General features: G+C 33.3%; 3 protein-coding genes and 1 long non-coding RNA gene across 7 annotated transcripts; 2 read left to right on the top strand and 2 right to left on the bottom strand.

Moving 5' to 3' along the window:
• Nucleotides 1–5,582: 5,582 nt before the first annotated feature.
• LOC135122035 (serine/threonine-protein kinase 32A-like) lies at nucleotides 5,583–9,995 on the bottom strand. Its single transcript, XM_064046291.1, has 17 exons — nucleotides 9,945–9,995; nucleotides 9,807–9,885; nucleotides 9,677–9,732; nucleotides 9,453–9,626; nucleotides 9,281–9,364; nucleotides 9,054–9,164; nucleotides 8,818–8,905; nucleotides 8,687–8,753; nucleotides 8,488–8,627; nucleotides 8,359–8,438; nucleotides 8,229–8,300; nucleotides 8,000–8,179; nucleotides 7,871–7,929; nucleotides 7,598–7,813; nucleotides 7,350–7,532; nucleotides 5,809–5,882; nucleotides 5,583–5,728 (listed from the first exon to the last, which is right to left on the bottom strand). The coding sequence occupies exons 2-17, from the start codon at nucleotides 9,850–9,852 to the stop codon at nucleotides 5,583–5,585; spliced, it is 1,776 nt and encodes a 591-aa protein (XP_063902361.1). The 5' UTR covers nucleotides 9,853–9,885; nucleotides 9,945–9,995.
• Nucleotides 9,996–12,391: 2,396 nt separating this feature from the next.
• LOC135122029 (uncharacterized) lies at nucleotides 12,392–15,113 on the bottom strand. 4 transcript variants are annotated; one of them, XR_010279213.1, is made up of 4 exons: nucleotides 14,823–14,887; nucleotides 14,497–14,596; nucleotides 12,550–13,440; nucleotides 12,392–12,488 (listed from the first exon to the last, which is right to left on the bottom strand). XR_010279213.1 is itself a non-coding variant. In XM_064046283.1 (4 exons), the coding sequence occupies exons 3-4, from the start codon at nucleotides 14,591–14,593 to the stop codon at nucleotides 12,470–12,472; spliced, it is 1,068 nt and encodes a 355-aa protein (XP_063902353.1). In that variant the 5' UTR covers nucleotides 14,594–14,596; nucleotides 14,823–14,899; nucleotides 14,999–15,113; the 3' UTR covers nucleotides 12,392–12,469. The 4 variants fall into 4 exon arrangements, 2 of the variants coding, with proteins under 2 accessions (XP_063902353.1, XP_063902354.1); XR_010279214.1 differs by having other exon boundaries at nucleotides 12,392–12,612; nucleotides 12,671–13,440; XM_064046283.1 differs by adding an exon at nucleotides 14,999–15,113 and having other exon boundaries at nucleotides 12,392–13,440; nucleotides 14,823–14,899.
• Nucleotides 15,114–19,227: 4,114 nt separating this feature from the next.
• Nucleotides 19,228–19,685, top strand: LOC135122028 (uncharacterized). Its single transcript, XR_010279212.1, has 4 exons — nucleotides 19,228–19,273; nucleotides 19,330–19,475; nucleotides 19,526–19,583; nucleotides 19,635–19,685. It is a non-coding gene; the product is annotated as an uncharacterized LOC135122028 (long non-coding RNA).
• Nucleotides 19,686–24,062: 4,377 nt separating this feature from the next.
• LOC135122031 (cell cycle control protein 50A-like) lies at nucleotides 24,063–26,011 on the top strand. The gene is made up of 11 exons (XM_064046286.1): nucleotides 24,063–24,209; nucleotides 24,269–24,402; nucleotides 24,457–24,516; nucleotides 24,593–24,721; nucleotides 24,788–24,875; nucleotides 25,084–25,179; nucleotides 25,233–25,313; nucleotides 25,368–25,489; nucleotides 25,546–25,669; nucleotides 25,727–25,889; nucleotides 25,945–26,011. The coding sequence occupies exons 1-11, from the start codon at nucleotides 24,185–24,187 to the stop codon at nucleotides 25,994–25,996; spliced, it is 1,074 nt and encodes a 357-aa protein (XP_063902356.1). The 5' UTR covers nucleotides 24,063–24,184; the 3' UTR covers nucleotides 25,997–26,011.

Below are 26,011 nucleotides of genomic sequence, written 5' to 3'. Positions count from 1 at the left end.
AATAGAGTTTTTAAAGAAAGTAATTCTTTTATTGGCTTTCTTTCTTACTGCATTGCCAAATATGGATTTCCACATTGACCTTTAATAGAGTATCTGGGAAGATGTAAGGTTGAAAGTAAAAAGTAAAGGACGCTCTTTAACTATTGTTAGGACAGTTGGGATTAAAAATACACATGTAGTATTAAGTAAAAGCAAAATTTTTATAGTTCAAGTTGGTTAACTGTAATTAACCAAAAATTAGAACACAAAATTATAAAAAATCTATTATTATTTGTTATATTCATTTATATTTTCTTAAGCACCTTGACATTTTAAGTAATAAGCATTTAAAAACGTGGTCTAGAAGTAGATACGATCTAATATACATCTATAATTTAACCAATTAAAAACTATCAGCCTTCATGGCACTACTCAGGTAGTTCCTCCATACCACAATTAAAAATCGCTTATTTAAAACGTACAACTGTTTGAAACTGAATGGTTAAGTTTTCTACCTTTAAATTTCAGACTTAATTGCAGAGATTTGTATAAAACTGAAGGATCTTCCCACTTTCTTATGTATACTTATTTTAATGGTAAAATCCACGTTTTTTTGACGCTCTTCCTTCGAACTTTTGTGCATATTTAGCGTACACTAAAATTGCTTAGTGATTACTGCAGGTAAGTATAGCGAATTATATCCAGACGTTCTACCCTTTTTTTAAAATGTACAAGGACTGTAGCATCTTTATTTAAACAATCGATAATTTATATAGAAAAGTTAAAGGTAGTGAGTACAATAAAATGGTGGAGGCATAGCAACTGTTAAACTGGATATCGTTACAAAAGCCATAATATCTTATCTCAGCCTGTGGCTAGCACTATAACGGCAGTGCACCGTTATAAGGTGGGAATTTCTCTAAGGCTTTACCTGAAACTGTTTATCTCCTATTAAATTTGCTATATATTGTGAAGCAGCTAAACACTAATGGTAAAATGAAAGAAAGGCACGTTTAAAAACGAAAATATTAAAAACTACTCCACAAAATTGTATTAACTATCAATTATATAGTACATGGTAGTCGGTTATTCCGGGCTAAGATGTACATTTGATTAATTTTATTTACGCCTGTAACAATTTAATAACCAATTAAGTACTTTCAGTGAGCAAGGTATAATATCACTTTAGAACTTAAAAAATATATATTTTACTTACTATTTACATCTAAACTATTTTTCTTGACTAGAATTTATAATTTTTGTGCTTTTTACTCAAAAAATTTATAAGCAGTTTAAGGAAATCAGAATTATTTATATTTAATTTGTAAAATACTTGGGATTGTTTAGTAGACTAACTTTAGTGATAAATTACTTTTAAAATTGCTTCCCAGTTATATTAAGACAATTTTTAAGACTTTTGATTTATAACAAATCTGCTTACAAAGAAAAAAGGCATTTTAATCGAAATGAAGGTCAATAGTTTATTAGAGAAAACTTAATTAGAATAAAAACATCTGCACCAAACAGATTTGTTAGCTGTCAGAAAATTAGGACCATGTTTTTAATTTAAATAGAGAGTTGGTTTCCTTTTAATTCCTATTTTACCATATATTATTGTTAAATTATGATCACTTTTTAATAGTTTCCTCTGCTTTAAAAGGGAACCCTTATTAAACTGTTTACTAACCGGTTAATCTGGTTGGTTTGGAAACCTTAAACTTCTGACAAATTATTCACCTTGACGGTTTCTAAAAATAAGTACTCTTTGCACTGAGTAATTTGTACAGTGTGAGGTTCTAAACGGAGAGCTTTAAACCGCTATTATTATTTGTATATTTATATTCCCCAACTCCACTTTTTTAGTACGAAAAATTAATTTATAGTGCCTGTTGCACATACAGTATTTAAAGCAAATATTAGTATCTCTTCAATAAAAATTTTAGTCATTATACCATACTTCTAATATTAAATTAATATTTATTTAATGGAAAATTTTTATATCACTGCACGTAAATAACCTGTGGATTGGTTCCCAAGGCAGACCTTAACTAAGCTAGTGAATGTGTGTTAAAACTAGTTAGTAAATATAGTTTCTATATTTATAAACTTGGCAAGCTATTTACCTAACAAAGGAAATCGTACGCCAAATCACCACCGCTCAACGATAAGTAATTCCCCATGGGTAGCAATGCTAGTTAATACAATATATTTTTAAACGTGGGCCCTCGATTTGAGATTGTACTGAGTAAATTCCACTGTTGACATAAGCAACGTCAAACCTACTTTGGGCTCTTTTGATAAAAAGATAGAACACATTTTTAAGGATAAAATGACTAAAGCGTTATGCAAGTCAAATTTAGGATTTAAGACTTCCCCATACGAAAATTGCTCAATGACTTTAAAACCAACAGAAAAAAGTTATTTATGGAATACTAATATGTCTAAAAATTATTGTATTAATGCAGTTAAAAATATTATTTTTAATTAATTGGCCTGCCACCCACAACTTTTTTATAAAAAAAACCGAAGGGTTAGATTTCGCTAATGGGACTGTTGGTAAGGGAGCCTTTCAGGTAAGTAAGCATGTTAAGGAAAATAGCATGTGGTTGTATAGGGATCGAGGCCGTACTATAATATTTTGATCACCACTTTACGTTGTTAGGAAATTTTAATAATAGGATAAGGATTATAATTTATAATACAAATTTTAGACAAGAAACTCAATATCTTTCTAATATATAAGAGCGTTACACAAAATATTATGTTTACAATTAAATTTTACGCTTAAATGTATTAAATATAATATAATTTACTACGACCATAGTATTAGTAAAATTTCAATTTATTAATAAATCGAAGGTAATTTTAAAAAACAAAATTTTACAAGTTTTTAAACATACCACCACTTGTTCAAGAAAAAAATAAAATGTCCCAGTATTTTTAAAAGGAAATTAGTTGACTCCCCTTAACTTATAATCACATTGTGAGACTAACTTTTCTTTTAACGCGCACATAAATAATATTTCAGAAGCGTTACTTTCTGACAATACTATTGGCCTTTTTTAAAGCATCATAGGTGTTTTAACTTATATAAATAAAAATTTTTGTAACTCTAGTCAATTTTAGTCGTTAATGACTACGTATCAAGTAAAAAAAGCTAACACAAAGTCGGCCTTCTTAACAAACGTAAATTAACGAACTACTTAGTTATCACAGATGATTTAAAAAAAATTTACGGGAGGCCTAACTTTTTCTTTTTTTTTTTTTTAAAGGTTATATAAGAGAGCATAAAAAATTTTAAGTTTATGTAAACTTGAAATGTAGTGGAGCACAAAGGAGTTGTTTTGGCAATAGTAACTTTTCCATATAGTCAAATTAAAGTAAAATGTTTTCGGAATTGTTATAATATTACCAATGGAATAGAGAGTTATATGTTAACATATATCGTGTATAATTTTTTTAAATTGTCATTTACATGTATTTCTTTTTTTAACAAAATTGGTACCAATTTAGCATGTATTATTGGTGAGTGCCTTAATGAGTTATCTGTTCGGGCATAATTCAAAATTAATTAGCAGTTTAAGTATATTATCAGTTAGACTTTACCTCCTTTAATAATTGTCTATGGTGTGCGAGTAAAACATAGTGTGAAGGATAAAAAAAGGTTGTTACTTTCTTGTAACCTTAGGGCTGAGATTTTATTAATAAATTAAAAGATTGTATGGATCTATTATAATAGTTAAGTGTCTAAGGAAGAATAATAGGTTTGGGATATATTAAAAAAAATTTAGGATAGGAAAGAAGGCTAAAGTTAGGTAAGGATAAATTTGGAATCCAAAAATGAGTATAGAGATAGCTACAAAATAACTTGATAGCTTAGAAAGCATAAAAAAAATTGAGCTATAGTTAAAAAAAGGCATTATAATAAAAAGGAAATAATAGCTTCTAAGCGTAGCTCTTAATATTGCTCACTTCTAGATATACCACCATGTTGGGATAACTTCATTAAATATAACTGTTCAAAGTAAAACTAAATGTTTTCGTTAAAAACATTAGTTCTTAGTTACGAGCTGTTAATGCGAGGAGCCGCCTGTTTAAAATAACACTTCCCTAGAAATGCCCCGGCACTAACTAAAAGATATCCCCCTCTTAAGAAGAGATCCATATCATTTTCAATTAGTATCAACCTTCATGATACTTGTCAAAATGTTATGACATTTCGTCCATTAATTATCGGAATATTAAAATTTTGGTAACTTGATTTTGTTATTTTTCAGATAGTGGGTTAAAATGAGTTTCGTGTGTTGATTAAGCAATGTTTTTCAGATGGGAACTACACTGTCCGAGCTAAGCAAAAAGGTATCTTTGCTCCTTCGAAAACAACGATTTGTTGGTGGTTCGTTGAGTTCAAACTAGACCGTACAGGCACACATCATGCTGAACCTCTGAAAGCCCAAATGAGGTGGTTACTCCGAAAACATGAATAAGCCACAGAAATTTCGTAAATGATTGTAAAGTAAAGTTGCGTGAGTTAGTTGACATTGCACAGATGTTAATGGAACGTGTTAAGTCGTTTGGGGGCATGAGAATTTTCTGTTCAAAATGAGTACCGCGTTTGCTCACAATGGACCAAAAACCACTTGTTATAATTGAGTGCGCGCGGTAGGGGCTGTTTGAGCGAAATAAAAATTGTTTGATCGAATATTGTATGAAATCTGAATGCATCATATACTTCAGAGACCAGTCCACAGTCTGAAAAAAAATTATAGCCTCCTTATATTGAGATGCATATGGCATACTTTTTATCGACTACCTTAAACAAGGAATAATCACAATTAGCGAATTTTATACAACACTATTAGTAGTTCGATTGAAGAAGGAAGTTACAAAAAGTAGCCCCGGATGGTGGTGGGGAGGGAGCGCTCTTTTATTAAGCCAGAGTACCATGTCACTAGCCGAAACAAAGACCTATTTAGAATCCAAAGACAAATCGTCCTGCAAAAAGATGTAGAAATGATGGCAAAGTGTTGGGTTAATTGCATCGCTTCTTCAAGGGAACTCTCTTGGTTTATAAGATTAAGTTTTCCAAAATTATTGTTTTTAATTAATTAGTCCCTGGGTTTTACAGGCATAATATAGAAGTTTTTAGGAATCAATGCGGAAAACCTTACTCTAGAAGGTACAACTCCCTGCCACTTATCTTATCATTAATCACAGATAGAATATGCATCAGGCAGAGGTACTTCATTCAGTCCGATCCAAGAATCAGCTCGCCAGGGGCGTTGGCTCAGCGCCCTCCCCTTAAAATATTTGGAGAAAATGCATCTCGCGTTGCACATATGGTTTTAAGACTGAGGTGGACTGTGTTCCGTTAACGGTAAGGGCTTTTAACATACTTTTTTAAAATTTTTAATTCAGAAATTCATCGACTCGTTCGTGTATATCACATTTATATTTATTGAAGGTTATCCAGAAGAATGGTTTTTTTTACATACCCTTATTATAACTTATCTTACACTTCCAAAAGATAAAAGGTAAGAACCTTATAAAATAAAGGCAATTTCCTCGCAGTAATACTTTTACAAATGAAAGCACTCTCCTCTTTAGATGAGGAGTTGATAGTCGGGAGGGCAGACTAATAGCAAGTGCGCGGCCAATGTGTGGCCCAAGTGTAGGGTTCGAGGGGCTTTCCTGGTGGGTAGTTTATCACCGGTCTTTTGGTCACACTCTACTATTGGCGCCAGCTGAGCTGGTAATTACCCGATGTTCCGCAGTCTTCGGGGCATATATTTTACTCCTTCGAAAGAGTGCAACAAAGCGCTTACGTACCCCAACCTCTCATGGGGAGAGGAGTGAAAATTAAGCTCTGTCGTCGTTCAGAGATCGACCACTGTATATAAGTGCTAAAAAAAAAGAAAAAGAAAAAATCCCAAAGCTGTAAATTCACGAGTGCAATTATTAAAGGCAGATGACCTCGGATTTTCTAAAATCTTAAGGCTCATAATAGGGCTTATGACTCTTGAACTTAAGTGCCAATTCTGAGAGGGTTTCAGGACCCAGAAAGAAAGAAAAGGGCCCTTACACTTATGCCTCTGAGTTATCCTAGTTTAGCGTTTAGAGTATCCTACACGACTTGCTCATGAAAGAAGGAGGGAGGTGAAATTGTGCACCCTTGTAGCGGTTTAATCGCGCCGGTTTATCTCGAGTTCATCTGTCCGCTAAAAGGGCATATTGCATGTGATACCTACTTTGAGTAGTAACATAGAGAACAGTTTTAGGAAAGATGAAAAATTAAGTGCCATACTACCAGCTTTAGATGTTAGAAAAGGTTATATAAGAGCTATATGGCTGCCGTTATTTCTATCTGTGTGTAGTTGCGAGTTTCTAGTTGAATCCTCCTTAGTATCTAGAAAAGTACACAAATGGGTTTTCTTAATAACCAATTAGGATATCGTATATCTGACTTAGTAAGTAAAGTACAACTAAATGTAGCTTATCAAAAAAGTCACAATATAATAATAATACGATTTTAATCAGCAAAAAAACAATTCTTTTTCTGGAATTTGTCTAATAATAGCTTTCAAAGCTAGTTAATTATTGTGATATAATTTGCAGTTATTTACAGTCCTGTAGACTTTGGAACTCGCAGGGTGCGGTGACTTCAGAAAATCAAGCAAGGAAGCGCAAAAGGAAACAGAGAGGCTATACTGTCTTTTTAAATCACTTTTTCTTTCTTTACAAATACAAGACAGTACTGGGAAATAATTTTTTTACACATTAAATCAACAACTTTATTACAATTTAGTTTTATAACTAGAAAAAAAAATTACGTTAATGCTAACATTAGATTAAGAGTTTTTAAAATAAGCCATCTAAGAATTTAAAATAGACCTTTTTTACTATTCTGGCCATACTGAAACCATCACAAGCTGAACTTAATAGTATTTACAGCCTTTTAACTTTAAAAACAGTGAGTTAATGGGTGTGTTGTTGTCGCACAAACTTTAAAAAAAGTGAAACTTTCTATAAAAAGAAACGCTACTCACTACTATTGCTCCTATTTTAAATATAGTATTTTGCAAAAAATGGCTACCTAGCATAACTATTTTAATTTTACCTATATACATAAGCATATGAATTGGTTGCAGTATAGCATAATTTTATTGTAGAATGTTAGGAAAAGTAATTATACGAGCATTACGTTTATTACTTGAAAAATTTTATAATGAACCTACAGCATAACTAAAGTTATAACATTGGCTGGTGTTACCCTCGACACATGACCGACCCTTTCTTATAATGTGGGCTCAAATATATAATATGAATTACCTACCCCACACCAATCTTGAAATTATTTTCTATGATCATACATGTATATATTCGAAAAAGTATAAAAAAGTAACAAAAATATAACGTAAAAGCAAATAGTTTCAAAAGCCATTTTTAATGTAAAAGTATGGGTCCGTGGGCGTACTTCTTCCAAAAGGTCGTTCGAGCATAAGTGATAGTGAAAAGCAACAAATACGCTTCCAGTTGCTAGAATTTCCCTTAGCCTTAAAAATCACAGTTACTTCAAGAAAGTTCCTTTCCGTTCATGGAATTATTTCGAGGAGGTGACCTGCTGCTACAGTCGCCCAGAACAAGCACAACCCCGCTCTTCACTTCCGAGGGAGGCCAAGACTGAAGCTCACTGGCGTTGTTATCCTTTCCAGTGCTCAAGACGTGGAACTTCTCCCGCTCGGTATAATGCAAAGTGCTGGCGCCTCCAACACGGCATGTCCCCACCGTCAACGAAGTAAGACTGCTGTGACGCCGCGGTTTGGAAGCGTATGTACTATAAAAGTAATACAGTGGTTGGTCGTGAGAAGCAAAACAAAACGAAACTGCGCACCGGAATTCTTGAGATAAAGCCGTGGAAGAACCAAATGTCCGGTGCGCCTCCAAATTTGACTGTATTATGCAAACAAGGTATCAAGCATTTAGTAAAGAAACTAGATTTAAAAACATTCCAAGCGCATACTTTTTCTCTATTAAAAGGGCGGAAGCCGTGCTGGACGGCGAGCAGTTTCGACTCGTTGCTCCCAACTTTAACGTTGGGTTCGTCAATTGGCTGGTATTTCTTTAATCTTTGTTTCTTCTTATGAAGAGGATTATTTTCCAGCAGGAGCTCCTCCAACTCGTAGGTAGCATCGCAGTGGAGCTGGGGTACCTCATCAATGTCGATGCCATGTGCACAAAGGCCGACTTACTTTGCTCTCCGAAGGCACAAACTCGCACTGGATCTTTAGACTCTCTATTTCCTTCCACGTGACATTAAGGCACTGATAGTATCAAGCATAAATGCGATGAGCTATGAGAATGCTTCTAACGACGCCTTGCCTTAAAATACTGGTGAGCCCTCAGCTCCTCCATACAAGCAGGCGTCCCCAGCCTATTGGAAGGGTCTCTTTCGAGCAAGCCTGCCAGGTGAATTGGTTAGGCGGTCACTATAACTATATAGCTAGAAACCTTTTAAGAAACTGACGGTGTTTTCGTCACATTTTTCTGGCCATACGAGTTCCACTGCAATTAACGAAAGTTCCGATTCTTTTCCTTTGACTGCACGCGAAAGCTCGTAGTACGGGTTGCTTCCCGACAAAAGTTCATACCTTCGCCAAAAGTGCTTATAAAGTTGTTGCAATTAATCAATCTAAAGATAAGCAGCAACATGGTCACGCCGAGGCTCCACCAGTCCACGCCCGGGCCGTAGCCCTCCCCTGCCAACATTTCGGGCGCTTGTAAAGAACCAGTATTAAAGGAGAACGCTCACCTCAAAGGTGCATCAATAAAGCAGGCTACCCATATAGTACTTCGTCCCCGCACAAGACTTATGGGGCCTGCTGTCCTTCCGCAAAAACGTGGCAACGTTGAAGTCGGCCAGATGTACCTTGTAAAGGGCAGTAGACTTAGTCATAACGCAAAAGAAGATAGCAGTGTGCTGAGCAACTAATAAAATTCACATAAAAATATTGATAACAACAATAAAAGGTAATCATAGCAAAAAAAGTGTACGGCGAAATTCATTTAACACTTACGTGCCCTTTATTATCTAATAGTAGATTGTCTGGTTTAATGTCGCGGTGAATAATGCTTAAAGAATGAATGTATTCAAGTGCGCAAGATATTTCTGCCATGTAGCCCCTTACCTAGGCAGTACAATGAAAGAAGAATGGAGAAATTGCTGTTAGTTGCTTTAAATTATATCAATAAAATTCGTGGAACAAGAATATAAATAAGGTTTTTAAAAACTATGCATGTCTACACGCGAGGGAGTAAACTTTCCATATTTATTCAGATGAAAACGCAAGTCGCCACCTAACATGAGATCCATTACCATGTACAAGTCCTTAATAAGTTTAAAATTAAAATAAGTTAATTTATAAAAATAATTCTAAACTTTCAATTAACGCTTAATATTGATATAAAGCAAGAACTTCAGGATCTTGGAAAGCAAACCACAGGTTAACAAGTAAGTTGTGAAACAGTAATCCAAGGATTTTCCTTTCTCTTAGAACATTTAGAACAGCATTCTCATCGATACAACGCTGCTTATTCATATACTTCATAGCATATAACTTTCTTGTATCTTTTTTTTTTACAATGCAGACCTTAGAAGAAAGAATAAGATTTTTAAAACATTACTAATTTTTCCTATTACCTTACCGAAGGAACCCCTCCCTATCGCTCTTAAAACTTTAAAATGTTCAAAACAAGCTAAATTTTAATAATTATAAAATTATTGATCAATACACAACTAAGTTACAAAACAATTTACGCCAAATAATTACGTTCTGAAGAGAATTCTAGTTTGCTTTTGGAGTTAGTTACACCCATTTTTAAAGCAATTTCTTGTTTATATATTGCAAACTAATATAATAAAAAAAAACTTAATTAATAGGAAAAAATGATTAAAAAGGTTTTTTAACTTAAACCCCAAAAGTTACTGATTATGTCTTTCACGCATTTTTTTAAACATCAATGAATGACCAAAAAAAGCATTGGCTATTCTTCAACTTGTATGTAACTGAGAGACCCAGCTAACTCTCGAGTAATTGGAGGAAACCTCAAACTGATTAAAAAAAGTAAAGATAGGAAAGATTATAACGTTTTCGTTCTAAAGACCGTTACTACATAAAGTTAATCAAAAGGCATAAGAATACCAAGTCGTTACTACTATACCCAGTGATTTACAGTTTTGAACGCAAAGTAGGTGACTTGAAATACTAGAAAAATTGTTTAAATTTAGAATTATCTCAATACTAATAAATTTTGTAAAAAATTATAAGCAGGGACCCACAACGATCCGTTTCGATTCTTTTAAACTGCTCTTGTATAATAGTTTCTTTCCTTCCCCAATTTATTAAAGGTGCTTTAGCCCTGTATAAATTATATACAGGGTGGTAACTAACAAAAATAAATTTTTACTCGTTATGAATTGTTATTTTTTAAGCACATAAAAAAGTTTGAAAGCTATTAATAAAGGGTTTTTATCTTTAAAAATTAATTAAATAACATATTTACACTCACAAGCAAGAAAAGTTACTACGGTTTTTTCGTGAATGGGCACATGTTACCTCGAGCACCTAATTTTTCACCAACCCTGGGATCGACTCTTAGCTAAAGGCTTGCGCCCGGTGGAAAGCACCTCAATTATTCTTGTTATGTTCTTTTTAGTGAAGCACGTCTTACGTCTCTTTTTATATGATCTCGATTCTTATTTAAACCTTCATGTCTTCTAAGTTTCGTTCCTAGTTTTATAAGCTAATTATTTATGTTTGATATTATTTCCTTTGAAATAAGTTGTACTTAGCCTATATCACACTTTATTATTCGTTTGTAACTTTAACTTTATCATCTTTATAGAACTCTTTTACTGCTTTTAAGTCGTATCAGTGATCTTTTTTATTAATTTTTCAGACATTCCTTTAAATAAAAAAAAATATGTTGGAAATCATTTTTAACATATATGAGTTAACAAAAGATTATAAGAAATTCTTCATTATAAATTGTAATTATGATATATTAACCTGTGAATTATTTGTATACTAACGCTTGAATAGATAAACCAATAATTATTTCTGTTTACTTCCCTTTTTTGTTTTAAGTACCCGTTTACATGATATCAAGGGTGTTATTTACCGCCAATAATTCCAAAAAAAAAAGTAGATAGACAGCTTAGCAGCACTTCAAATATATATTAGATAGCACTTGGCTCTATTAAAGAGATAAAGCTGTAATAGGAGAATACAAAGCTGTGTATAGATCACATTATACATGTTTCCTCTTCTCGTGAGAACTATTATTTTATAACAGCGAGTTCTGAAATTATATTTTATCGCTATTATTAAGTGTTCATAGTGCGTGGATACTTATTTTAATAAATAGTATATGATAACCTATTTAATGATTAACAAAGTTAGTTTTTTGGGGGACACAGAGATTAAGATATCGAACTATTTTTATAAAATATGGCTGGCACACCATTCGTCAAGCTGCATACTACTAGAATAATGTAGATAATAAATTAAATTTTAAATGAATTAAATAGATATCATGGCTTACTTATAATACATTATTTAAATGTGCGGACATATTTGTAAAATTATTATTTTTACCTCCTAATATATGCCAATATTATTATAAAGGTAGTGTTTGCAAGGAAGCTTTAAATGAGTACCCTTCACCTTAACAACTAAATAAATTAGACTAATATAGTCCATAAATGTTTATATATTTTTACAATATAAAAAATTAATAATCAAAAGGACATATCTAAATCCGTTCCGGCGTTAAAAATGAAAAAAAAACATAAATTTTTGAAACAGTAGGTGGTTAGGGTTATATTTAGAATAATTTCGCCACTTATCAGGCACGGTTATGAGGGCGAAGTTAATACGCAACCATAATAGACCGAATAAGAGGATTGCGTTGGTATAAATCAAACCCACAACCTTGAGTGTCCGCTTCAATGCTCTTATCCGCTAAACTACGGCAGCTCTCAATCTCGGTATGATGTCTTTGCATGCTTAACCTGATAATTTAGAAGTGTAAATAATATAGGGTCTAGTAAAGTTTATTTTTGCCCGCTATATATGGAGACCTGCTGTGATTCAGATGAGTTTTTATGGGTCGAATTAAATTTGTCACCAGTATCTTTCGATCTCTACCAGGACTTACTTCATCCTCCATTATTCTACTTTTATCTTAAGGTAGTGGTGATTTTTCGAAAGCTATTCTCACACTAATTTAGTTTAGTAAAGTATTAACTCCTCCTAGGTACCCTATAACTCAAATTATGCACCTTTAAAATGGCAAAAACGAACTTATTGACGTTCAAACTTTATTATAACTTTTAATAATAAAATTTTTGGTCATTGTACGCGCAGTGACGACGTGTTGGGCGTATAAAGTTTTGAATCACTGATTATAATAAAGTAGAATTTTCAATATTTCAGGCTTTGCTTGTAGTACTTTTACCATTTAAAATCAAAATAATACAAATCCAAAAAAAAAGGACGAGCAACGACATACTTAACCCCCCCAGTAAGTGCATTAAAGAGTTCATACTTTCATTGCAAACTAGGGAAACCAGTTCTATATAAATATCTCTTAAGTTAGCGCAGGATCCATTAATGAGTAAAATGCTCCCCACCTCAAATAGTTTTTGAAAAAATGACCCATAACAGCTCTTAAAACGCTGTCCTTCACCAGGACAAATGATGCTAACGAGGTAGCTAACAGCCCCCAAGGTTTTCATAGCAAGATTTTCAAAACCAGCAAACCCGTACTGTACGTCTTCAAAACAAAATAAAGCTTTTTTGATGTTATAAGAACTTTCACCAGTCTTAGCCTTTATTAATTCAATTATTACCGCGGCAGGATCCATGCATATATCCGACAATATTAAAGATTCAGAAAAGAATATAAAAAAAAACACAAAATAAAGGAACATAAAAAATAAAAGAAAAGGAATAGAAAAACGACGAAGGCAATTCCTCCAAGTCAATAAAATAGAGAGCGAGTAACTTATGAGAAGAACAGAGAATACCACCAAGATGAAACTAAGAAAGCCCAAAAAGTAGAGAGAAAAGTGAAGGTTACTAAGCACTCTTATCAAACGAGAACTGTAAGATGTATAAGTCATTATTGCCTGTCTTAATTTATGTAGCTGCTTTTCAGTGGTTCCCGCTGTCTCCCTAATTATGTTGATTCCTCTTCTTAATAAGAATACTAACACTTTTAAAGAAACTGCACAGGGCTCCTGAGGTTTATAATCGCTTTGGTTCCGAGCTTCAAATTCAAGCAATACCACGGAATCCTGAAGATCTTTCGCCTTGAGCAAGGCGCGCAGCTGAAAATCTTCCAGAGCTTTTAAGGAAAACAACATCTTCCGATTTCCGTAAAGAAATAAGCACACTACAGCTATTTTAAGCAAAAAAAAAAAAATTAATACCAACTGTAATTGACCAAGCTGCGTTTCGTAAAAAAGTAAATTCTTTGGGCGTAACATTAACTTGACTAACACCAATAAAAACAAAAAAAACAATAATAGTGGCAATACGGCTAAAGCTGCGGTTGTTACAGCAATACCCGCCCAGTAAAGTTTGTCACTGTATTTGAACTTTTTAAGCCCGAACAATCTAGGCAAGCCGTGCAGTAAAACTATATACGCGGTAGGGACGTGACGGTAACCAAATAATATAGAGTTGATACCACCCCAACTACCCGTTTTGATGGTAAACATGTTTTCGTAATTAAAAGTTTTAAAAAAGGATAAATATTCGCCTCTTTTATAAAAGGTGCACGCGGGAGACTGAATAGAGAGCACACTATTAATTACAGGGACTGTTAAACCAAAATCCTTCAGAAAAGAGCTCGTCTCAGCTGAACTACACAGACGAGGGGCAACGAGTTGTGCGCTGAACTGCATAGTACATAATTCTTGTTCAGTACATCCAGCCCTGGTAAGGACCATAAATTTCTTATGGGCCAGTTCTTTGATTTTTTCACTATCAAAATCATCTATTACTGATGCTACATAAGATTCCCAAAGAACAGGAAAAAATCCTGAATTCCTTAATTCTGGAAGTTTCTTTCTATTTTTCATGTTTATCCAAAACATAACTTTTCCTTGAGCTTCCTTTAAGGTTGGCCAAGTTATTAAACCTTTTTTTTTTTGTTGAAAAAACGCCTTATTACTAATAATTTGAGAACGCCGAAATACTTTACCCACTTCGGTTCCTAGCAAATTCAAGTCAGGATCTATAAGATTTGTGACTTCATTCTTAAAATAAGGTGGTACATCACTGTTACACATCACATGTAAACACAAAATTATAGGAAGATCTTTAGAATTACTAGCTAACCAGTGCTTAATAATTATTAAAAAATCAACTAATTTCCCAACAAAAAGTGGGTTATTAAAGCCATTAGGGAGTAAAATAACATAAATGCTCATCTCTTCAGAATTTGGTTTACCTCGAGCCGAGTTAATGTTCGTGGGAGAAAGAAAAGAAAAGGCTTTGTCTCTAAATAGTGTAGCAACTTCAAAGGCGCGCGCCCCATCTTGATTCATTTTCTGATTTAAATAAAAAGATAAGTTGCCAATAGCCTTATAACTGCTGGGGTTGACTAAAAAATTAAAAAGTTTAAACGTCTGGCTTAAGGTCAGTGGATCACCCCCGCCAGCCAAAAACTGAATATTATTCATAGTTAGACTATCGTACTTAACGTTGGAATAGTTATGTGTTTGACGCAAACACAAGTTAAACTGAAACAATTGAAATAAACAGGTTAAACCGAACCAAAACTGGCTCATGCTTCAACAATAAAAAAGTTTCTCCTTTTCTTTTGCTTTTGAAGATAAAAAGTATAAAGCCACCTATAAAATTATTGAAAAGGATTAAGTAATTACCAAAAAGAGTAAAAAACTGATAGAACCATATCGCAATATAAAAAAAATGACTATTAACATATTAACCAAATATGACTTAGCGCCCTACCGCTAAATCTTTAAACTTTTACAAAAATTGTATTCTTTTCCAAAAGTGTATTCTTTTCCAAAAGTTTGTTTATAATATAAGACACAATGTGTGGTCTCCGACACTCGCATAATTCTAACTGAAAGTTTTAGAGCACAGTTTTGGCAAAAGGAAGTTTCTAATAAACAAAAAATTTATAATATAGACCAATTGGAATGTATTGTCCACGTGTCAAGCAAAAAGTCAGGAGCAATAATCATTTTTACAAAAGGAAAATTATAAATTTAAACTAGCAAAAATAAAAACACGCGCGTGGTTGTTGTTCTTTCTCCTCTCTTTTCTTCCTTCTTTATTCCTTTCTGTCTGTTAGAAAGTGAGGTTAAAAACACAACATTAAAAACCGAAAAATAGAGTCGCCTCGGTGGGCATCAGGCCCATGACCTTGAGTATGCGCATCAGTACTTCTAATCGTCAGCTTCAGCATCAATTTTTAATCCTGGTTGGGTTTACATACTGAACACCTGTTAAACCACACAATTTCGTCAGGACCTCAACTCTATTCTTTATACGAAAATTTAATCATATCTTCGCTCTTACCATATAAGACTGACAAGGGAAAAAATTATATTACTAGCATTCATATTGATTAAAGGAAAGCTGTCTTTTTATCCGTTGTATTTTTTTACGGGTCAAACCCCCTTGTGAATGTGGCAGGATGTTTATAATAACTTGTCTTGCTTCCTCTATTAATTAAGTGAAAATTAAAATTGAACTTCCTTTTTTCGAAAGGGGGCTAACATTTGGGAGGCTGGCTGGTAGGTTGCTGGCTTAAATCTGAAAGGTTGGGTACCATTTTCGCGGACCTTTAGTTTGTAAAACGAATTATTTTTATCGCTAGATACACTACTGGGCTTTTCTTTTAGTGCCTCAAAAAATTTACTGTGAAAATTATAATACTAGGCTATCTATGCTCGTATCAGTTACGACTTAATAGCTTATCTATTCAGGGACGTTATGTAAGCTTACAATGCTAGATAAGAAGACAAGAAACTTTAAAACCGATTTAAATGTACTATAAAAAGCTTACACTATATATAGTCAAAGATTAAGACAATTATATGTTTATAATATTCTTTTCCTATAAGTTTAGGTAGATTGGTTAGCCACAAGAAGCCTTTGGCGACGGTTTGACAATATCAAAGCTTTAATAAATTGATTGACCAAATATATATAATACACTAAAAAAAAAAATATTGAACCCGTGGTGAACAAGAATTCATTAACTAAAAAAAGTGGCTTAGGACTATACACCATTAGTAATACCGCCCTATCACTTTTTTTTTTATAGTAACAGATTCAAATTTCTAAACAGTATATTAGCAAGAATGAATAATACTAAAAAATATATATATATATATATATTTTTTCTTATTAACCACGAACAAACTGCACAAAACTATAGGGCGCTGTTCTAAGCGTTTGTTTAATAGATATTTCATAACATAAGAAAGTCCTAAATTTAAAACGTTCCCAGTTTGACTGGTTTAACTTAAACCGAGTGGTGTACAGGGAACCTCTAGGTAAATGCCAAAGTAATATTATCATGTAAACCTGAAATTTCAAAAGTGGTAAAGTGATTAAGACTCATTTTAAAAACAAGCAAACCATTGAGAACTAATGTATAACTTATTGGAAGTGCGAAATATTATCAATAACCTAGAGCAACTAGTAATGATGTGTACTTGAGTACTATTATTAAAAAATTTAAAAAGCTTCTATTATTGAGGATTTCAATGGGTTTACCCGACATAATTAAAATGCCGGAGAAAGTAATGCGTATTAAAAGTCCACCAAGAAAAACAATCGTTTTAATGAAAAAATCAGAAAACTAGTATTTGGAAAAATTTAGAAAATACTAGCTTGTTTAATCGAAAACATTATTTGACTAAATTTTACAACTAATTTTTTTTTTTCAAGGAAAAAGTCAGACTCACGACGTAAACCTAGGACCTATTGAAATGATTAGAGCCTCCTTCCTCGTATGCAATCGCCTTTCCTTAGTGTCCCAACTAATTTAAATTATGTTACTACTTAAAATTTATATATTGCTATTCTCCTATTTAAAGTTTGGATTTATCGGTTATATAGCTTTTCATTAAAATATTGTAGATTAGTTTTTATCCCTTCCTTATTGGTTGTTTTACACGGATATGCTTTGGTGATTTGAATTTGAAAAATTAAGACTTTTTTAGATTGGTAATTTTTTGTTTGCAATTTTCACTTTTAAGCATGTCTTATCATTAATTAGAAATTTGTCTTTTTAGCACTTAGTAGGTTTTCTGATAAATTTTTAGCTACTTACATTTAAATAACCTGCTATATGATTCTGAAAGAATACTATATTTTTTCGACAAAACTTATAACAGGTAGGTCATAGAGTGAAGATATTATATAACATATATATATAATTACGTCTCTTAAATTAATAAAGAGAAATAAAAAATCTACGACACCAAAACAAAGCTGGTATACTTTTATAAAACCGTGGGACCCCACGGGATACAATTAAGCAATACATGATCTAGTTAATTAAATATAGTTCAAAGTACAATAGAATCCAAAAACAACAAGAAAATAAGAAAGGTATTACACCAAGTATAGAACCATTTCTATTTACAGAGTTAACAATACAAACACATTATGAAAATTTAAAATGCTCTAAGCTAATAAAATAAACTCATCTAAGTCAAGCTAACCCATGAATACAATTTCTTTTACAACCGTTTTAAAAATCTTATAGGAACAACTTTAAAGTCAGCTTCACATATATATGAATACAAAAACAAGGAACATATGTTTGAAGAAAACAGGGACCACTGGATTTGAACGAATAACATAGGATAAATGTAACCTCCGACACGATTTACAAAAACCAAAAACAACGTCCTACACACTTAAAATCTGTTATATTTAATCAGTTATTATGGTACCAAGCTCAACGCTCCCACTTACTTTTATGAAATTATATATTAGGCTATTGAACTCTAACAAAAACAAATACCACAGCATAGAAGTGAAAAAAAAAAAGATTTGATACTATACACGACCATACTAATGAAAATGAAACACTTAAATCTAACAGTCGGCAAATATGTAAAGAAAGTGACCAGTAACCCTTTTAGTGCTAAGCAAAAAAGAAGCAAACCAACAGATTTTTCACGAATTGAAATTTTAACATTTAGTACAAAAGAATACTAATTAGACTTGCGTACCTGACCTTTGATGAAGTCAAAATGGCGGACGACAAGAATTCAGGAGTGAGAACCTGGAAACGAGTAATAATTTTTAAGATGGCATAAAGGTTTCACAATTATACCCATTGAAAACAAATTAAAATAAGAAACCGTTTTAATTATAACCTAAAGGTTTACTATAAAAACAATTATTCTTTATAAAATCCGTCTTACTTTAAAAGTTCTTAACTAAAAAAAGCCTAAACTACAGAAAAGTTTTTCACCTGTGCTATACATATAATAGTTTATTAAAAAACCTCAAACAGTTTTGAATTTTTAGCAATTTTTATACTTTCGTCATTAGGATTTTTATATAAAAACCCAAATAGTGTAAATGTTATCACGAGTACAAAAAATGTTTAGTGAGCTCTTATGTGTTTATCAAGAATTTACCTAGTTAAAGCTAGCACACTTATTCTGCCTTTGAAGGTAAACAAAGCCATTTTAATAAGTAAATGTGCATACAGTGGGAGTGGAATATGATATATCCTCTCCCTGCCTAGTTGTTAAGAGTTTTAGGCTTGGCTCAATATATTTTTGTAAGGCTCAGAAAGGATTACAATCGACCGAGACTCGATAAGCTCAATGTGTTACGTTAACTCTTTAACGGGCAAAACTCTGGGGCTTAACACAGATTTGTTTTACGTTCAGGGGTGAATAAATTTACCACTTTTTATGTTTTGTTAGTTGCTGTCAAATCCATTAGGACATGGTACTCGAAATTACCAGAGATTTTGTTTAAGAGACCAACCCTGTCGTTTAGGGTCAATTCCCATAGATCTTCTCTTGCAAACTGAACCTAGGCGACATGTGGTAAACATAGTAACCAGTAACCTTTAAGGGGTTAAACTAGTGGGTGGTACGTGCAGCGCGAGTGCTTTGAGCTCTAAAAGCTTAGTTTTTATTCCCCTTTTAGTTGTGTATAAAAGTTATGTCTGCTGACAGGGACTCCGTGCTCTACTCTTATTCCAGCACTTACATGTAAACTTTTAGATAATTATTTCTTGGGGAATTAACTATGTTCAGTTTTGCCTTAGGTTTTCTTGTGGGACAAATTACTTTAATATTGCTTGTGACCTTTCTAATTTGGCAACTATTGTTAAAAAAAGTTCCTCCCAGACGTTCTCGTGTATTTTCTTGTGAAGCATCTTTGCTGAATTATGAAAATAATTTAAAAGGAAGGGTGGCTTAAATATTGTGTTTTTCTCAACGGCGTTTAATTTTTACTTCTAGGGAATCTTTAGCTCCTATTCTAGACAACGTTTTCCTACAAAAGTTAAAAGGGACAGTGGTTTTAATATTTAACTTAAACTTTTATATTTTATAACAAGCTTAATAATAGCGCCATTTTACGAGTTAAACAGAATGTTTCAACGTTTATTTTTAGAATTTTATGAGAAGGATCGGCTAAAAAATTACATTTTAACAAATACTATTAAATATTTAGAATCCCCTGATAATCCTTTAAGAGATTATTTGGTTATATACATATTAAACTCACCATTTCTCTCTCTGTGTTATTTTTCAGGGATCGGTAATATTTAAAAAAGTTATATTGGATCCACTCTTTCCCGAGTTAAAAACGCTTGAGGTCTGCGAATACCAAAATTGCGAGGTAAAAAGTGCCTTTTACGCTATTTTTGTTTAAATTTGAGGCTATTTATCCTCCTACTTAGACTTTTATAGGTGATATCCAGTACAAAGGGGTAAACATTATTTGTTTCGATGCTTCCATTCTGGTGAATTGGCCCATTCAAGTATTTTTATATGACTACCTTATTTAATTAAATTTAATCTTAAAAAAAGCAAATCAAATAAATTATTATTATAAACCCGAAGGTATAACTGGTCTTTCCATTCATAATATATTATTTTTGTGAGTAAAGGAGTTAGCGAGCCTTCCACTTTCAGTTGAGATTCTCTTTAACGGATTCTCAGGAAAACTGTGTGCTCAGTTTTCCAATGCAGCGACTGGGCGTTATAAACTTTTTTTCCAGGATCTACCTAAATTTGATTTACAGATCGTGACCGTCATCGGCGCTGTTCTTTCCTTTATAATATTTAATATGCGTCACACCTTTATTCTATAATTTTTATAGGACAGTCTTATACAAAAACCTCCAAAAGTGGAAGAGTTTATTGTGGCAAAAATAATGGAGGCTGTAGAAAATGCTGTTGTTTGGCCTTCCTTTTTGGATATTTCGCTGCCTTTGGATCTTTTGGATTAAAAATTCGCGTGTTGATGTAAATAAGAGTATGCTCATTAAGTATGTGTATTGTAATTTTTTTGGTTAAGGAAAGACAGTTATTAAATTCAAGTAAACAATTTTTTTTACTAATCCGAAAATTATGAAAGCATGTCAACCACTAATTCTATATTTAATTGCTTGTAAAAGATTTGCTTATCTGATTAGGAGGTTATTAATATGCTATTATGAGTTTTGATTTAGAGATTTCTCCCAGTTAATCAGCACCAATAATATAACGGATAATCTTTTTTTATTTCCATATAAGCTATATATGGATTTTAAAATTGTTTTTTGTTTTCATTATACTTATCTTCTGAGGAGGTATGAAGTTTTTTATAACTTCTCAACTGTGACGAGGTTTTTGTTTAAATAAGGTTAGTAAAGTTGAATAGTGACTAAACTAAAATTGTAAGGAAAAGGCGAAAGGTACTACTATTTACATCTAAGTCTAAATTACCATGAAATATACGCCGATTAAGTTTTTAGCTAAATAATAAACCTACTAAAATTCTAATGTTACAGAAATATTTTGTTTAATAATAGAATAAATATAGGTAAAAGCGGTTTATAGACTCGGTTATGTAATAACCTTTAAATTGCCACATACTATCACTTTCGAGTCTTAATATTGTATTTAGCCTCAGCGGTTTGCAAGTATGTTTTACTAAAGGGTTAAGCTACTTACCTGATGATTTTGTAAAATTAAACTTTTATTTAAAATTATTGAGTCCGTTATCGTAAACAGTCAGCTCGTTTTTCTTAAACAGTTTATAGAGGTATTTCACAGCCATGTTCTTAACTACATATGACAACTTGCCTTAAGATTTGGCTGCTGCAAAAATCTGTCTGCTTAAAAGTTAAAAATATCTAAATTGTAGTATATTGTTAAATCGATGGTTAGTCTTTAAAGGTTAATACAAGGTTTGATGGTATATATGCATCTATGCGCTTATTAATAAGTCCGGAACTCCAACCAAAAGTCTACCAGCGATAAGTATCCTTCACATATAATTTGTTAGGGTTAACAGAACGTACTAATTAAGGCGCAATAGAAAGGCAGTCCAATATAAAGAGCTCTAGCGACATATATGGATTTCATTGAAGATTCAATATCGTAGAACCAGTTTTACTGTTCGCACTAAATACATGATGCGATCTACAAACACGGTCGTAGAAAAGTTCGTAGTTAACACATCAACACCTATACGTTACTACGAAAACACATCCTGGCTCGTGCTAGGAGGAAACTTGATTATAAAACCATCGCAGTAAAGAACAAAACGACCTTAGTAATAATATGCTGCCCCCTTTCCCCTAAAGATGGGCGCGCACTGTTTGAAGTGGTAGGAAAGTTGATAGTTTCATAGAAACGCACAGCGCTCGTTACACACCTTTTTTCGAGAGCGAGGTATCCTTAGCGGAATCGTCCTTAACAATAAACTGTCATGCATTAAAAACATCACTCTTTTTTATCCTTATACTCAGGCGCTTACTGAGCTGTGTAAAAAACATTATCTTAAAAATATTTTGGTTTAAAGGAGGTCACCAGCTACTCAGCAACTCTGGATGTTTTCTGAGCAAGTGACAAAGGGATTAACAAAAACAAATATACATGTGCTGTTGTTCTGTTTACCGCAGTTCATAACTTAAAGGAACCAATACAAAAATATTAGCTCACCTTCTCTCCCCAATTGAAACATTTCTACAACGAGCAGTTTTTTAACTAAACTTAAAGCGGTCTATTCAGATTTGAAGGAACACAGAACACACTCCTGCCATAAGACTTCTTGCTTTCATTCATCCTATTTTTGACCTATATAGCAGACATACACAAACCAACTAGCTTAACAAATTAGTTTCGTTGCTGTAAAACTTATGCAAGCATACGTGAGGAGAAACACGCTTTGATTCGCCAATGGAAACTTATTTTATCAAAGTTTAAAAGAACTACGCAGATACAAAATATTTATATATTTTTTATTGGTAATGCATTGTATACATTTTGTGCATTTCATTGGATTTAATAATCTCGAGGAATTATTTTACATGTGTATATAAAGCCTTCTTTTACATGAAAGTTACAGCGGCTATTCGTCTCAGTTTCTGCTCCTGCGTTAGCAGATATAGTTAGTCGATTTAGGAGTCTACGCATACCGTCAGGCAGTTAATATAAGGAGTTTTTACCCTTCAATGGCATGGCATAATCATTATTAAAAGATATAAAAAACTAAATGATCAACCAAATTGCCATTATGAATACGCTAGAGCTTCATACACAACAGATTCTCTTGATAAAAGCATATTGAATACTATGTCATGTATAAGGCTAAACTAGCGATTTAACTACCATATCCACGTATATACCCGGATAACTGCTTTATAAACGAAACAAGTTTTAGCTAGTAGTTGTGACGTGGAGTTATTGGGCCTAGATTATAAAAAAACCAACTAATCCGAGTTCTGGAAAACTATTCTGAAGACTACAAGTGCGCCATAGTTTGTTCCAAGCTTTTCCTACATCGCGACTTGAAGACCCTATTACGACATTACCAACGTACGGTCAAAAAGTTTATTCATTCATAAAGTTACTTATGATGCAAGTTTATACAAGAACTACGGGTGACCTTGGCAATAAGCTTTTTATGTCTGATGCTCCGGTAAGTACTAAACTAACCTTAATAACCTTATCATCCTCTAAACATTTGCAACAAAATCAGATTAAGACATCTATGAGACCTGGCTATAGCATATAAGTTTATTAAAAGATGCGCTTAAGGGTCTCGAGCATTTTTGGATATCTGTTATCATAATAAATAAATTGAGAAAGTATAATAAAATTTGTCACAATTTTTTTTAAAAACAACTAGCTAGACTAATAGTTACTCGTTCCAACATAAGAGCAAGTATGTAAACAAAAATACTTACTATTAACTGGAAGATTAATAAGTTTAATCTACTCCCACTGCACGCATTAAGGTATAGAGTCCTGATACACCACCTTTATTAAATAATTTCATTTTAGCTTTCATTTCATTATATACAGTTCATTAATCACATTTACGAGTCAACCGATTTTAGCAATTATTTAACTAGAGCAGTGGGTAATATAAGATTTTCAACCCACCAACTAAATATATTTTAAGGTTTAAAATTTACTCAATTGACATATTATTTGAAACATAAACAAAAGGATGTGTTAGTGATTACTTAAACATGGTATTTATTTTGCATTTGGAATTTTTTGTTTAATTTTATAAAGTATATAAAAAAGGTAAATAGTAATAAACGGGCAACGGGTTTTTCCTCATTTATTACATCTCCTTTTCATTTTTTGTTGCTTTTTTCGCTTGCCTTCTTATTAGTGGGGCTCGTGTTTGATTTTTCATTGCGCGAGCAGAACATCATTTGTTAAGGTATCGCTAACATACCATATCAGTACTACCTACCGAGCCGTTTAGTTAAGTTTATAAGCGAATAACGTACGTGAAGCTTAAAATGGTCGCTAAAGTGTGGTTGTATGGTTACTGTAACTCCTCTCGGTTAATGTTGCCAATTAGTATTTGACCTTTTGACTACTTGCATGAACACCTACTCGTTATTTTGAAAATATTTTAGAGCAATTACCTCTGCTCACGAAAGAGTGATGGCCAACTCGCGGAGACCGAAAGGTATTAACAAAATTTTAATTATTGTTCATAATTGAGATTTCTTTTTCTTGTTTTTTAAGACACTGAGCTATATCAACAGAATTTGCATGCTTGGCAACCCATATACACACCTGCTTCAGCCGCTTTCATCTTAGTTATCGCTGGTGTGATTTTTTTATTTATTGGAGTTGGCGTGTTAACTGCTTCGCGTAAAGTAACATTTTATTGTGAGTCTTAAGTTAGCGGTAATTGTAGTTCTACACTTCAGATATGGAATTTTGAAACTGATTATACTCACTGTGTTGCCCAAAGTGTTCTAGTAAATAAGGTAGAATAGATTAAAGGTCTTTAGTTCAGAACATATACTTTTTGACAGGCCAGATACACGTCTATATTATACATAGGAAAGGAAGGATGTTACTTCTTGGAATAAAAGTTGTGCGGATCTTTTATACAAATCTTATCAAAATGCCTCTTCTTTACGTTGCCAGTGCATCGACGAATTTACTATAACAGCGGACACTCCCGAACCTGTTATAAGACTTTTCATTGTTCCTCTTAGATTTTATTTCTTTAATGCTTCCTACTTTACAAACCAGGTCTTTTTTTACTACGGCTTTCGAGGCTATTATCAGAATTATCGCCAGTATGTACGATCTCGTGATGATAAGCAACTTCTTGGCAGAGGTTTTCTAACGTACTTTTATCTATATTGCGGTCATCAGTAGTCGTGTGGAATAAGAGCTGAAAAGTCTTAGTTTAAAGAAAACGTGTGAACGCACAACAAGAAAAAAAAAGTTCATTATACAAAATAAAAGAAGAGAACACCTTGACCTCACTTAAGAATTAGATTTACCTGTCTAAAGGCTATATTACTCAGCCTCTACACTACTAGGCCTCAACCACGAGACCCCTTGCGGTTCATTGGCTATTGATAACACGGATCGTGAAATTGCCCCCTGCGGACTCATTGCCGAATCTCTTTTTAACGGTTCCTAGTTGCAGACATCCCGCGGCATCGTTATCATAGGCATGTGTCAATAGATTCTTTTACGCTGGTGAAGAGCGCGGCCTTAGCGGATGAACACATAAGAATGGACGGCGAAGGGATCGCGTGGAGCACAGGCAACTAACATTGTCTCTACAAGTGGCCCACTCTAACTGGAGTTCCACTGGCAGACGTGCGCGATAAGTTTAGGAATCCTCCCGGTGACTTGAAGGAGGCCTTTAAGAATACAGCGGCGCCCGGAAGCTGGCCAGACTACGACGTGACGTCCATTGGCGGAGGTGGGAATAAGCAAGTTAATTGGTTTGTATCTGTTAATAAAGACATTTGACGGATGGTATCCCTTTCAAGGGCTATGAAAACGAAGACCTCATCGTCTGGATGAGGACAATGGCTACCCCGGATTGGCGAAAGCTGCATCGCATTCTTCATGCTCCACTGAAGGGCGGTAACTATAAACTGACCATCGAATACAGTAATTGTTAATAAATATGCTGCCTGGCATTGTTTTTAACAATAATTTGCACTTGAGACTACCCCTCCACCATTTTCGAGGGCCGAAAATTTTATTTCTTCACGACAACAACCTACTTTGGGGGAGGGAACGCAACTTTGAGCACGTACTTTTTTATAACGGGCGTAGTTTATATTGTGTTGGGGTTCCTCCTCATAGCATGCCATGCGCGCTATCCCAGGTCTGTACTTTCTGAACATATACATCACTTTATATTAACAAATGCCCGTTATCAGGAAACTGGGAGACCCCAAACTTCTTCGCTTTTCTTATACCTCTAACCAATAAATGAAAACCCTTCTT

Source organism: Zophobas morio, unplaced genomic scaffold (genome assembly GCF_036711695.1).
Source record: "Zophobas morio isolate AGI-343-1 ecotype UQ-CSIRO unplaced genomic scaffold, CSIRO_AGI_Zmor_V1 ptg000837l, whole genome shotgun sequence".
Taxonomy (NCBI): domain Eukaryota; kingdom Metazoa; phylum Arthropoda; class Insecta; order Coleoptera; family Tenebrionidae; genus Zophobas; species Zophobas morio.
This window is presented reverse-complemented; position numbering and strand designations above follow the sequence as displayed.